General features: G+C 37.4%; 1 protein-coding gene across 1 annotated transcript in view; it reads right to left on the bottom strand.

Moving 5' to 3' along the window:
- The window catches only part of slco3a1b (solute carrier organic anion transporter family member 3A1b), a 43758-nt gene extending 29584 nt beyond the window's left edge, over window positions 1-14174 (bottom strand). The window contains exons 1-2 of the mRNA XM_056462098.1: window positions 13609-14174; window positions 6014-6473 (exon numbers count right to left, since the gene is read on the bottom strand). Of these exons, the coding sequence (XP_056318073.1) occupies window positions 6014-6473; window positions 13609-13746 (598 nt within the window). The 5' untranslated portion in view covers window positions 13747-14174. The remainder of the gene's footprint in view (window positions 1-6013; window positions 6474-13608) is intronic.
- Window positions 14175-14816: the final 642 nt, after the last annotated feature.

Genomic DNA, 14816 nt, shown 5'->3' with positions numbered 1-14816 from the left:
ATGAGAAGGGAGAGGGGGTAAATAAGGGTAAATTGCGCAACAAAAAGGTGACTGCGAGAGATACCTCGAATCTAAGGTCACATAAACGGTATTCGGTTTCTGAATAATTTAGGCACAAGCCAACAGTTTGGTGATGCTGTCTGTGCCTTAAATCATCATTTTTCTATTATGCACGATAGTACTGTATACTGAGGTAAAATAGGGAGGAGGTTTGACGGTATCAAAATGTGGATACAAAGCTTACTCGAAACCTTGCTTAATTGAACACGGGGTGAACATGCAAACTCCACACATAAATGCCAACTGACCCAGCTGGGGCTCAACCTCCTTGCTGACAGTGCTACCCACTGTGCCACTGTGCCACCCAAAAATCTGTAATACTGTTAAGTATTATTACAATTATAACTATACATTTTATTATTTTTTAAATGTCATTTATTTCTATGATTTCCCTGCAACATTTTATTTCTAAAAAACAATAATGGTGCTCAAGAAACATGTCTTAATATTATCAAAATTTATTTGAATAGAACAAATAGAATTTTATTATAAGCTGTTACAGCTAAGATATGACAGTCTGTGGATTACTTGTTAAGGGTTATTATTGTTTATCGAAAGTGAAAGTGATTCCAGTGACATTATTGTTATACAATCAAAACAATATATTTTTACTTGTTCAAACTACTTATTTAAAATGAGCTGAAACAACCCTTTTCTTGAGATTTCATTGGGACAACTTAATTTTTTTATGTTCAATCCACATAAATTTGTTACGTTAACTCAATCGATTTGTGTCGGGACAACATGATTGAATTGTGTGAAACCCTGCATTTTTTGCAGGAGTTGACCCTATTGTCAGAAAACAATTAGTAATATTTTATAATTGTCATTGAATTATCATTCATAGAGCAAACAAGCCTTTACTATTGGAAGAAAGTAACCTCACCAAAAGAGTCAGAAGGTTCTGTAATATGACCTTCAATCTTATATCTGCTCTGATCTTTGAAAGAAACTTTAGTTTTATCCATTAGCCTGGGCGAATTGATTAAGCATCATAGATCATGCAAGTCAATCTTAATATTACTACTTACAAGAGAATATAATCCGAGATCAGATATCTTACCCTGGGATTCTGTATGAATACAGACTCGAGATAATTCATTTTAAACTGATAGGCCTTTCTGCTTTCGCCTTTGTGAAAGATGCCAAATACATTTGTGTTCACCAAAGCTTCTGTGAACAAACAGCTAAATAACTGATTCCATTATGCCCACCAGCAAAGACTGTCTCCAAAGAGGATGTTTATGTCTGTGCTAGTTTACATTACGCTTAATCGAGAGATGGGTTTGGTTTTAAAGGTTACTGAGGATTAAAAGATGCAAGAGGAAGAGAGAAAGAAGCTTGCATGGACATTAATGCTCATAGACAGACAAGTCAGCTCAATGCAAAGACATCAGACACACTGCAGAGAAGGAGACATGGCAGAAATGCTATGAAACGCACACATACTAACCATTGGTGAAGATACATAAGGGCCGGAGTGGCACGGGCTCACCCAGATTGATTGCAGGTCCACCCAATCAAATGACTTGCAAAATACTAGTAAGTAAATAGTATTAAGATTCTGGTGGGTGAGTGCTGGTCTAGGGTGAATAGGAAATGCAAGAACAGTCAATCTGATCAATCAATCCAATCCAATTTAAGTGCTTCTCTACTTTAAAATGATGGGTTGTCATAACCCAAAGTTTTGGCTTGCCCATATTTGATGCAACATTGAGTTACAATAACCCAGCATTTTTCAGAGTGTGTTTTCCACTGTCATCTAAAAGCATTATTTTTTGAAAAAACATTTATTGATTAATAATTTTTTATGGTCTTCTTTCACATAGTCATTATCAGGCATTGTTTGGAGATTTTTGAGGAAAATATAAATCGTTCATACTTTTATATCACCTATATCCAATAACAATTTCTATTAATAAATTATTAACCAATATAAAAGCCAAGAAAGACTTTCAAACCAGGCTCATTCTCATTGCATACCCCTATATACATTTCCGGAGAGTGCCTAATACATGAGCTACATTTTTTGCAGATTTTGTTTTCGTGAATCCACCAGAGGCCGCTGTGTACGCTTTCTGAGCTCTCAAATTTCTCTTGTGAGTGCCATTCGCGCCTGCTCGTCCCACGTAAATCCACCAGAGGCCGCTGTCGACTAACTCACTGACTGACTGACCAACAGACCGATCCCCCCACCCTGCTCCTTCCATAAGACCAAGAGAGTATTTTGAAAAGCACCTATTGACCCGTCCACCCACTTCCCTAAACCCAACTGCAGTGTTTTAAAATGCAATCTAGAAAAAGAAAAACCCTCGCCTGATTTTACCACGTTTTCAAATTTGACCACATTCTCACCCTGTTATTTACTTGTATATTTTATTTTTTTGCCTTCTGTTTTTGTCTGTTTTCTAGAAACCGTTCATCACTGGACTTAAACCTCGTCATTGCGGTCAATTCCTCTCTGCATCTTAAGTCTGCTGGCGTACATGTCGAGCTACAGGAAAAACTGGTATCAGCAGGAAAGCCGTCCACATGCAGGTAAGCGGTCAGGTGGTAAGTGGGAAAAGAAACGGCGTCATACCACCCCGTAACGTTCGTTTTAAAGACGAAATACAGCCATATGTACCTCTGGCTACATAATTCGCAATTTCCAGAAATGTATTAAGGGCTACATTTTCAGAATGAGCCTATGTTGAAGACTTTTCTTAGACAGGTTACAAATTTAAAAATGCAAACAAATAACCGAGTTTGTTTTAAAACAAGAAAACAATAATACAAGGAAATATGGGAGATCTTGGAAAACGCTAACGTTAGCCTGATAGCACTGAAAACATACATCCCACACTGCAAACTACTATCCAAATCCACTCTGCCCAAAAACATAACCACATGGACTTCTTAATTTAACAATTGCTATAAAGACGTGAAGAGACCATACACCAGCATAACAGAAATGGTTTCAATCACCTATTGCACCTTTAACTGAGGAACACTTTCATTAAACAATTCTGATTTCACAAGCCTTCTTAAGACATTTAGGTCTCAGGTTGATCTATTCCTTATTTGTCTGGAATGCATGAAGAATTGTTGTGGTAGCGTGAGAGAAGGAGAGTGTGAAGAACAGAGAGAGAGAGAAAGAGTGATCTGCCTGAGGGATGACTGAGCAGCCAGCACACATTAGCTTCACAGCAGAAATAACAGGCACTGAAGGCCATCATTGTTTACCCCTTAACAACACAGCAACAGGAGATTAAGACAGCGGTGTACAGCACTAAACCAGTGGGTTTAAGCTCAATACTTGGAAATTTCCCAAGTGAGCTCGCTCTAAACCTAAACCACTCTGCCTCATACACCAGCCAGAAACAATAGCTACGCTTTTGTTTACCTTCATTCAAAAGCTTTCTGTCAGGAGTCCTCGGGAAGAAGCTGATGCGCAGAGGATCCAACCTTTTGTGGCTTATAAATCATTAATAATGATAAGTGCTGTAATTGCCGCAATGGTAGGATATTGACGTGCTGCTACATGATATGCCCTAAAACTACAGCAATGATCTGTAGTGTTTCTTTAGTGCCTGACCAGCATGTTTACAGATGCTTTTCCAAGGACTTTGAGAAGTGCTGTTTGAGGGCATTTAAGATACAGTGTTTTATCTGTAACTGGCCCCACACTGTAAAAAACAAGCAAAACAGCTTCTATAGCCTTTCTTGGGCTACTGTGGTAACAGACAGAGAATCTCTAGGTCCAGCCTATTATACATTTATTCACTGCTTTTATTTGCAGGAGACCTTGATGGATGTTTAAGGATTGCCATGGCTTCTGGTTGAAATGCAAAAGGGAACCATTTTACCAAACATTTCAACCAGAAACCTTTGTTCTCTCCTGATGAAGAGTTTTAAGAGATTAGGCTAGAAAATTTGAGTAACAGTTTACTTGAAGGGGTGTTCATAAGAACCTTTATAATTATGACCTGACTCTTTTTATGAATGTCAATGAGATTTTATGCATGCTTATGACAACTGTTATTAAGTGTCATTTGCTCAGTTATGTCATTTTAAATGCAAAGATGGCATTATTTGTTTTGATAAACAAAAAGGTCTTCAACTTTGTGATATAAATCTGTCAGACATTATAATTGTGTCTCATTGTTAATAGAACAAATTGTATTTGTCAGCCCAGGCTCATTCTGAAAATGTACCTTTATATACATTTTTGGAGACCACAAAATACGTCCCAGGGTGTACTTTTTTTTTGCAGTTTTTGTATTCGCGAATCCACGAGAGATCGCTGTGTACTCTTTTTGAGATTTAAAATTTCTCTTGAGAGTGCCATTTATGCCTGCTGTTCTCGCGTAAACCCACCACTGTTGACTGTCTGTTTTACTGACTGAATGACTGACCAACTGACCAATTCTCACTCTGTTATTTACTTGTTTATTTTATTTTTTGTCTTTTGTTTTTGTCTTACCCACTTTCTGGAACCGTCATCATGGTCAACTCCTCTCTGTGTCTCAAGTCTGCCAACGTACATGGTGAGCTAACAGGACAAACTAGTTTCAGCTGGTAAATGCAAAAAGGAACGGAGTCATACTGCCCACCCCATAGCGTTCATTTAAAAAAATTAATGCAGTCATACGTACCTCTGGCTACATAATTCGCGGTCTCCAGAAACATATATAAGGCTACTTTTCAAAATGAGCCTATGTTGGTATTTGTCATTAAAATGTCTCATTAAAAGTGTCATTACTCTGTCAAATGACATTTTAATTACAAATTTAGCTTGGACCACTGTAGGCAAAAAAATTTATGATGATGTTCTAAAATTCATAACATGTTAAAAATGGCTTCATGATAATCATGTTTATGACAGGTTTATGACAAACAATGTCATCTTTGCATTTAAAATGTCATAACTGAGCCAATGACCCTTAATGACAGTTATTATAAGCTTGCATAAAATCTCATTGACATTAATGACATGTCATGTCATGATTATAAAGGTTTAATGACAGTCTTATGAACATCCCTTCAACAAAATGATACAATTTTTGGTAAAACTTTACAAAATGGTTCTATTTGATTACATTTTTAAATAATTGTGTTAATCTTAGGCAATCCTAACTATTTAATATCAATTAAAGGATTAAATGTTTACATTATTTAAGGGTTTGAAGTAAACTAGCAATGTACAGACATTATTATTAAAGATTACTAATAACTTACGTATTTTTTATTGCTTTATGACTAATGTTAACTAATAAGACCTAATTGTAAGCTATTAGCCTTTTTGATTAATGTTAATTTCTGTATACAATAATACATAAATTTACACTTAAATTACATTATGAACATGTATTTATTAATAATATAAGCAGCAGTAAAATGCTGTAGAAAAACTGTTCAGTGTTATAACTATAATAATAACTAATGTAGCTGATGTTAATAAATTTAGTCTTAGTGTAAAGTTTTACAAATTAATCTTATTTTTTCAAACAGTAATTTTTTAGATTAGCGATCTTTAACCAGTATTCCTTCATTACATTTAGATTTTACTTAATTTAATATATAAAAACGATCCAATAAATAATAATAATAATAATAATACCAGTAACCAATATTTTTTACGTTAGTAATTTTGCCTTTATTCTGTAAACACACACACAAAATATTTTGATACTTAATTAAATATATAAACCAAATCAAAGTAAACGTTAACAACCTTAATGATAAATTATTATTATTATTGTTATAATAAAGGATTTTGATAATAAGTTTAATGAAGTAAAATCTAAATCAACTCAAGTAACGTCAGGTAACAAGAACCTGTTGCTCATGATCCTATTATTAATTATTTTGCATTATTAAAGTAAGACAACACAGCAAATAGTGAAAATAAATTGTGAATGAGTCTGGGCTGTAAGGTCTACAGTACAACTTTTATGTAAATCCCACTTACCAATATAAAGGGATGAGTCTTCTCTCCTGACATGGTCATCAATATAGGATACACCCAGTGGCTGCAGGGGTGTCGCTCCAACACCTAGAAGCATCTGCGCTCCGATGAGCAGCAGGTACATCATGTTGGTGTTGGTTCTGTTCCCGCAGATGTAGCCGGGATCAGAGAGGCCTACCCGACTGCTGTTGGAGCACACGTTTTGTCCCTGTCCCACAGGCCGTGACTCTCCAGTCTGATACTCATACTGGTGGGTCAGGAACTCAGGAAGGGCTGACAGTAACGCCCCCAGTGCCATCACAATACCACCACATCCAATCAGACGCGGTCGATGGGCCCTCGCCCCGAAGTAGCTGACGAATAGGATGAGGGCGAGGTTGCCAATCTCGAAGCTGCTGGCGATCACGCCTACGTCAGCGCTCTGCAAGTTGAAACGCCGCTCTAACGTGGTGAGGACACTGACCTGAAACATAAAGAATGAATACAATGTTATAATGCTAGATAATGAGCACTGACAGCAAGTGCTTTTGGTATGACACCCCCCCAAAAAACAACTCAAATTGACCTCAAATGTAATTATGCTTTCATGACACAGCTTTATGCTTTCATAAAGTAATAGTTCTTCCCCAATGAGCCTGTGTTTGGATAGTTCACCTAAACATGAAAATTACCTCATTTATTCTCCCTCAAGTGGTTCCAAATCTATTTGTTTTTTTTTTTGTTTTTTTTGTGCTTAACACAAAAGAAGATTTTTGAAGAAGGTTGGTTTTGGCGTCCATCCACTTCCATAGGATGTCAAAGCCAATGTGTGTCAGCTACCAGCATTCTTCAAAATATCTTCTTTTTTAAATTAGTAAGCAATAGTAAGCAGGGAAGTAATTGATAGCAGTATTTTTGGGTGAACTATCCCCTTAAGCAATAGAATACACTCTGAAAAATACTGGGTTATTTCAACCAAATTCTGGTGTAATACGGACTAATTCAAATGCTGGGTTAATTTTTTTATTAAATGAATAGGACCAAGGGCGTTACGGTGGCGCAGTGGGTAGCATGATCGCTTCACAGCAAGAAGGTCGCTGGTTCGAGTCTCGGCTGGGTTGGTAGAAGGCATTTTTGTGTGGAGTTTGCATGTTCTCTCTGTGTTCGCGTGGGTTTCCTCCGGGTGCTCTAGTTTCCCCCACAGCTCAAACACATGTGCTATAGGGGAATTAGGTAAGCTAAATTGTCCATAATGTATGTGCCTGAATGAGTGTGTATGGATGTTTCCCAGTGATGGGTTGCAGCTGGAAGGGCATGCGCTGTGTAAAACATATGCTGGATAAGTTGGCGATTCATTCCGCTGTGGTGACCCCTGATTAATATAGGGACTAAGACGAAAAGAAAAGAAAATGAATGAATGAATAACAGGACCAAATTTTACCCAAGGTTTGGGTTAGTCCATATTTTACCCAATTTGGGTTTAAATAACCCATCCTTTGTTAGAGTAGGTTAATGAAATTCTGAAGAGAACCATTTATACTCATTTATACAATAATGAAGGTACCAAATGTAGTCCTTCATATAAAAGTAAGTCATTAATTCACTTCAAATTATTATGTAAATGAACTATGAGCGAAATTATACCCATTTTATTAAAAGTAGTTAGTAGTTTTAATTAATTAAGTAAATTCAAAATGTAAAGTATGATGTGTAAAGTTAAATGTCAAAGTGTAAAGTAAATGTAAAGTCAAAAAATTTTAAGGCAACAGGTTTACTCACGTTTTTAAGTAAAGTTACTGGTCGTTACATTGCATCTACATGCCAACTAGTTCTCAATAGATTATAAGTAGACTGTTAGATATGGGTTAGGGTTGGGGTTAGGGTCAGTGTAAGTTGACATGTACTTGCAAAGTTTCTTATTGTCAGTTAAATGTCTGTTAAAGGAGCATCAACAGATATTAAGCAGACAGTCTACTAATACTCAAATGCACCATCAAAATAAGGTGTTACCAAGTTACTAAATGCTTTTTACAGGGTTGACAATTGTTGACATGAATACATTTGGATTTTATGTGTAGTTATAATTCCTCACACATATAAAATGTTAAATACCTCAGAGACAATATAAGAAAATGCAGAATCAGGCACTTCATACACTCAGTCATTAAACTGAAAATGCAAATGAAACATATCAGTCGTGTGCCTCTCACCTCTACAGAGCTGATGAATTTACGCTGTAATGAAAATGTAAATCTTTTACTTGTTTAGAAAGCTAATGTGAAGGGCATCATTTTATGATTTATTTCTTACTGGTATCTAAACTACCTGACAAAAGTCTTGTTGTCGATCCCAGTTGTAAGAACAACAAATAATAACTTGACTTCTAGTTGATCATTTGGAAAAGTGGCAGAAGGTAGATTTTTCTGATGAATCGTCTGTTGAACTGCATCCCAATCATCACAAATACTGCAGAAGACCTACTGGAACCCACATGGACCCAAGATTCTTATAGAAATCTGTCAAGTTTGGTGAAGGAATAAATCATGGTTTGGGGTTACATTCAGTAGGGGGGCGTGCGAGAGATCTGCAGAGTGGATGTACTGTAACATCAACATCCTGAGTTATCAAGACATTTGTGCTTTCCATTACATTACAAACCCCATACTCATACTTCAGCCTCCACATCAAAGTTCCTGAAAACAAAGAAGGTCAAGGTGCTCCAGGATTGGCCAGCCCAGTCACCAGACATGAACATTATTGAGCATGTCTGGTATAAGATGAAGGAGGAGGCATTCAGGATGAATCCAAAGAATCTTGATGAACTCTGGGATTCCTGCAAGAACGCTTTCTTGGCCATTCCAGATGACTGTTAATAAGTGATTTAAGTCATTGCAGAGATGTATGGATGCAGTCCTCCAAGCTCATAGGAGTCATACACAATATTCGTTCTTTTTCTACTGCACCATGACTTTATATTCTATACTGTACATTATTTCTGTTAAGTGACAAGACATTTGTCTAAGCAAAGTCAGACCTTACTGTCCTAATTAAGTAATTAAAAATCCAGGCATGATCATATTTTATTTTGGTAAAATAAGCGTATTATAGAGGCCTTTGCCTTTCATATAAGCCACTTCTGATACCAAATGATCAACTAGAAGTTAAGATATTATTTGCTGCTCCTAAAACTTGGATAGGTGACAGGACTTTTGTCAGGCAGTGTATGTTAATGTAACTGTTTTTTTTAGGTATTCAGTAATCCAAAAGGGAGTATTATTTAATCATCTTGCATATTATAAACCTGTATTGCTTTCTTTTTTCTGCTGAACACAAAATAAGATTTTGAAAAATGCTTGTAATCAAACAGTTGATGATAATCAGTGAATTCCATAGTAACTGTTCCATAACTGTTTGATCACCAAGATTTTTAAAAAGATCTTATTTTGTGTTGGGCTGGAGGGAGTTAATGCTGATACTGATACTGATTTTTCATTTATGGGTGAACCTTCCCTTTAAACACATTAGCACTTATTAGATACTAGTACCTCTTTTCCTACTAGACACCATCACAATCCTCTATTGTTACTGGAAAAGAATTGTACTATAGGCATCTGTCGTCTGGCACCTTTTTCTAGACATTCGCACTTATCCTAATTATTATTAATTATCACTAGTTTTACAGATTTCCCTAGCTTTAAATAGCTCAGGAAAAAGAAAAGAAGTAACAACAATATCTAGTCCACGGTGACACTGGCCTACTCATATTGACACACTTGAAAAAAGTAATAAGATGCTGGTGGATGAGCACTGATCGTCCATTTGTGTGCTCCTTTTCGATGGGGAATGGGAACGCAATAACTGTCAATCTGCAATAAATCCAGTCCAAGCGCAGTCCTACTGTTAAACAGTCCCCGATTGGTCTTTACTCATCGACTCACTATTCCTGAGATCCAGGATCAAACTCCTGACATTTTTAAATGATGTTAAAACACTGCATCCATCATCCCGTCATGATAAGACTCCTATAGGATGTCCTACAGGTTTGATTAAGCAGTGTGTAATTCCACTCAGTGAGCATCAACTCAAAATCTACGCATTGTGTTAAGCTGAGTTTGCACATTTGGATGGAAAACACCTGCTTTAATTAAATATAAGTGATCTACCATGTTTTAGCATTGGTTGCTGAAAATACAAACCATATCCCAAAGGCCACATGAAAGTTGGCTTTCTATGCGAAATGCCCCAATCTTCCTGCAAAACTATGAATTGTGGACATTATTGTATGCTGCATGTGCTCCAAATACTCAGAGCAGATTTTTGTCTTCCTGTCTTTCCTCATTACTTTGTGTTGATATATTGTCTTATAGAGCGCAATATGAAATTTACTGTGCTACATAAATGTTTTCAAGTATCACATGTACACAGCAGGGTAGAGTAACATGTGCTTTAATAGAATCTGGGTAACGCTTTATTTTAAGTCACAATTCACACTATTAACTACTGGCTTATTACCTGCATATTATTATAATATCAACTGTTTTATTGCTTATAAAGTATGGTCTAATTTTACATTTCTAATCCTACCCAATACCTAAACTAAACTACTACCTTACTATTATTAAGCATCTAATTAGTAGTTTGTTGAGCTAACAGTCTTAGTTAATGGTTTGTTAATATAGTGAATTGTGATAAAATAAAGCGTTACCATTTATTTTACATAACTTAAGCAGATGTGACTTAGAAAAAGTGACTTAAAAGTCTTGTCGCCTATCCAAGGTTTAGGAACAACAAATTATAACTTGACTTCTAGTTATTCATTTTGTATCAGAAGTAGGCATGAGTCGGTATAAGATTCTGACCAGTGCTGCGCAGAGACTCTTAAATGGGCAGGTGCTCACAGGGCCGGAGCAAGCTCAACTGCTGCTGTTGGCAAAGGACTATAGTGACGATCGCGAAAATCACGCTAAGTGGGGGTGGGGTTGTGGTGGTCGCGAAAATCACGGTAAGTGTGGGGGGGTTGAACGGTCGCGAGAATCACGCTAAGTGGGGGGGAAGAGGCGGTCTCGGAAAGAGAAGTTAAGATCGACAGCGGGGTGGAGGGGGTGGAGGTTGTAGGAGGTGGCGTGAAGTGGAGGCAGGGATTAATAAGGGCAGAGGGGCAGTGGCTCTAGCCACTGGGCCACCCCCCTGTGCACGGCCCTGATTCTGGCGGTATGATAACCTTGGATAAAAATATCACGGTCTCACGGTATTGTGATTACTGCTCTAAAATATATTCTTTTTAAATGTCTGGGTTAAAAACAAAAACTTCTTTCACATTTGAACACAATATATTTTATTTTGAGAAACATTTTAAATATTTTGGAGCAGTAAACATGTCAGGCTAAATAATTCAAATCAATCATTGACTTCTGCTGTCTTCATTAGTTTCAAAAACACAGATTTTGGCTTATATGAAAGGTAAAGGCCTCTAGATTATGCTTATTTTACCTTATTTTCATGCCTTGATTTTAAGTCACATCTGTGTCACATCTTACTGTGATTTCATGTTTAATTTATTATGTTTGACATTTAAAAACTGTGACACGGCGGCTCAGTGGTTAGCACTGTGGCTTCACAGCAACAAGGTTGCTGGTTCAAGTCCCAGCCGGTCAAGTTGGCATTTCTGTGAGGAGTTTGCATGTTCTCCCTGTGTTTGCGTGAGTTTCCTCCGGATGCTCTGATTTCCCCCACAGCTCTATAAATAAACTGGATGAACTAAATTATGTATATGTTTAATGAGTGTGTATAGATGTTTCCCAGTACTGGGTTGCAGCTGGAAGGGCATCTGCAGTATAAATCATATGCTGGATAAGTTGGCAGTTCATTCTGCTGTGGCGACCCCTGATGAATAAAGGGACTAAGCCGAAGGAAAATGAAAGAATAACGATCAAAAACTTGCAGAAGAAAAATTGTGTAAATGTTACTCTTTAGAGTGCAGTTATGGTTCTGTTGCCTGAGTTATGATGATTATATCTTTTTAAGTACAGTGGCATTTATATCAGATCACATTTTGACATTGTTCTCTTTCAGACAATAACTAATGCATGCTGTGTTTAGCTGTCTAAATGTACATGTCTATTGTTATGCTATATATATTGTGAACAACTGTTTACTTTGAAGATACTAAGGTCCACCCTGATCTATCCATTGGTTATTCATTCATTCATTCATTTTCTTTTCGGCTTAGTCCCTTTATTAATCTGGGGTTGCCAAAGTGGAATGAACCGCCAACTTATCCAGCATATGTTTTACGCAGCAGATGCCCTTCCTGCTGCAACCCATCACTGGGAAACATCCATACACACTCATTCACACACACAATCATACACTACGGCCACTTTAGCTTACCCAATTCACCTATACCACATGTTTTTGGACTTGTGGGGGAAACCAGAGCACCCGGAGGAAACCCATGTGAACACAGGAAGAGCATGCAAACTCCACACAGACAACTGACCCAGCCGAGGCTCGAACCAACGACTTTCTTGCTGTGAGGCAATTGTGCTACCCACTGTGCCACCGTGCTGCCCCCATTGGTTACTACTGCAATTACTGCAGCTACTGGTAAATATATTTATAATTTTATGGGTTTAATTTTCCATTGATATAAGGTAATTCAATGTAAACAGTGCACATTAATAAACTTTACTGTAAATGTGTATTTCTTCCATCACCCCTAGACAAAATTAAGAAAAAATATCACATATTAGTTATGTAATAAACAAGCAAAAGGGTAATACAACATGTCACCCATATTATGGTTTGAATAGTTATTTAGTCAAGATATAGTATATGACTATTCTCAAAAAATGATCAAATGCAGTGTTTCTCAACCACGGTCCTGTAGGACCACCAGCACTGTCACCAGCACTATCACACTGATTACAGGTCTTTCAGTCTTTGCTAATGAGCTGATGATCTGAATCAGGTGTGTTTGGTTAAATGTTATGGATAAATGTGCAGAGCTGGTGGTCCTCCAGGAACGTGGTTGAGAAACACTGATCTAATGAACAAGCACTAGTTAACAGGCCTACGCATGTACCAGCATCTACTAAACAGAATTCATACTGCAGTTAATAACTATTATAAATAAATAAAAAAGTAGTCACTATTAGATTACTGGGAGAAAACAGAAAATTATCTTTATAAACGTATAGTGCAAAACACTACATTTATCTATATATAGATATATTATACTCTGTATAATAACTATAGCCTCGTTACAGTATTAGTAATAGACAGTAAGTCTATTTTAAAGAAAAATAATAAATATGAAAATCTTGTCTGATCATCACTGTTTCCAATATGATGTGCATCGACGTCAAGACAGAATAAGGTGATAGGTCTTGTTGACCAATGGGTCACTTACTGAACTGATCATCATTTTTCATAACAGCGTCTCTAAATCAAAATGAAGCAGTCGCCAGAAAGCCCATCTCATGACGATGCTGTTTATTTATTTTGCTCTAGAGAAAAGATTTAAGCGATGCAGAGCCGGACACCATTCAATGTCATTCACACGCTGATGATAGTGCGCACCTATAGCATGAGCAGCCCGTGTTAAAGCCTCGACTCACCAGATAAGCTCCTACAGTGCCCTGCGCCAACATTAAGGCACATTCCGAAATGAGGAATATTTTGATGTTGGAGAAGCATGATGTCTTCTTCTGGCACTCGTCTGGCTCAGTGTCTGGCGTGCTTCCCTCCGCGTACATCCTCTGATGCGGACTGCAGCAAGCAGAAAGACAGGCTCGGACAGAAGGTGACCATTGAGGACGAGTGCAGATGGATCCTCAACAAGACGTGCACGGCTCCGTTAACATCGCCTCCGGTTCCGGTTGCGCGTTCAGAACGAGTCTTTGTGAAAGGAAATCTTACGCGTTCTTGGTAATGTCACCTCAGAAACTGCGCACTCGCATCTGATCCGGTGATCTGAATGGTCCTCAGGAATCGACGGAGGACCGCGGGAGCCTATTAATAACCATGAGCATCACCGACACACGGAAACTGCGATAGGGACTGTGTAACGGGAGGCGGTCCGCTGCTCTTCCGCGAGGAGACTTTTGCCGGTGTGGAGGACTCGGTTCATTCGTGTCCTCATCTACACCACTGCCTGCACCAAATGATGACCTCTCTCTCCTTTGCCTTTCCACTGGCTCTCCTTATTTCCTCCTCCTCCTCCTTCTCACAGCACAAACACAGCTGATAGATAGATAGATAGATAGATAGATAGATAGATAGATAGATAGATAGATAGATAGATAGATAGATAGATAGATAGATAGATAGATAGATAGATAGATAGATAGATAGATAGATAGATAGATAGATAGATAGATAGATAGATAGATAGATAGATAGTATTTTAATTAATAATTAGATAAATTGATTTTATTGTTATTAATTTTACCTGAATAATAAGTATTTATAATAAAAAAGCTCGATCAAGACTAGTAAACAGGTTTTAGTGTTTAAAGTAAGACTTGGTGCAGTTGTGAATTTTATGACCCGACTAAAAATAGCCCTCAATATGTGTCCCCTGAGAGCAATGTGCCAAACTATGGATGTATGAGCTGCTGACCAAATGATCACACAGGCCTGCATTAAAGGTACAGTTCATCCCGAAATAAACTACTCTCATCACTGTTGTTGCAAACCTGTATTACTGTATTCTATGCAACACAAAATGAAGTGTCAGACAGAATGATAGTGTCAGCCATGCACCAGCAAAATTTTACAGTAGAATTTTATAGTTAAAAAGCCAGAAATGTTAACTTTTTCACAA

This window comes from Danio aesculapii, chromosome 7 (genome assembly GCF_903798145.1).
Source record: "Danio aesculapii chromosome 7, fDanAes4.1, whole genome shotgun sequence".
NCBI classification, from domain to species: Eukaryota; Metazoa; Chordata; class Actinopteri; order Cypriniformes; family Danionidae; genus Danio; species Danio aesculapii.
This window is presented reverse-complemented; position numbering and strand designations above follow the sequence as displayed.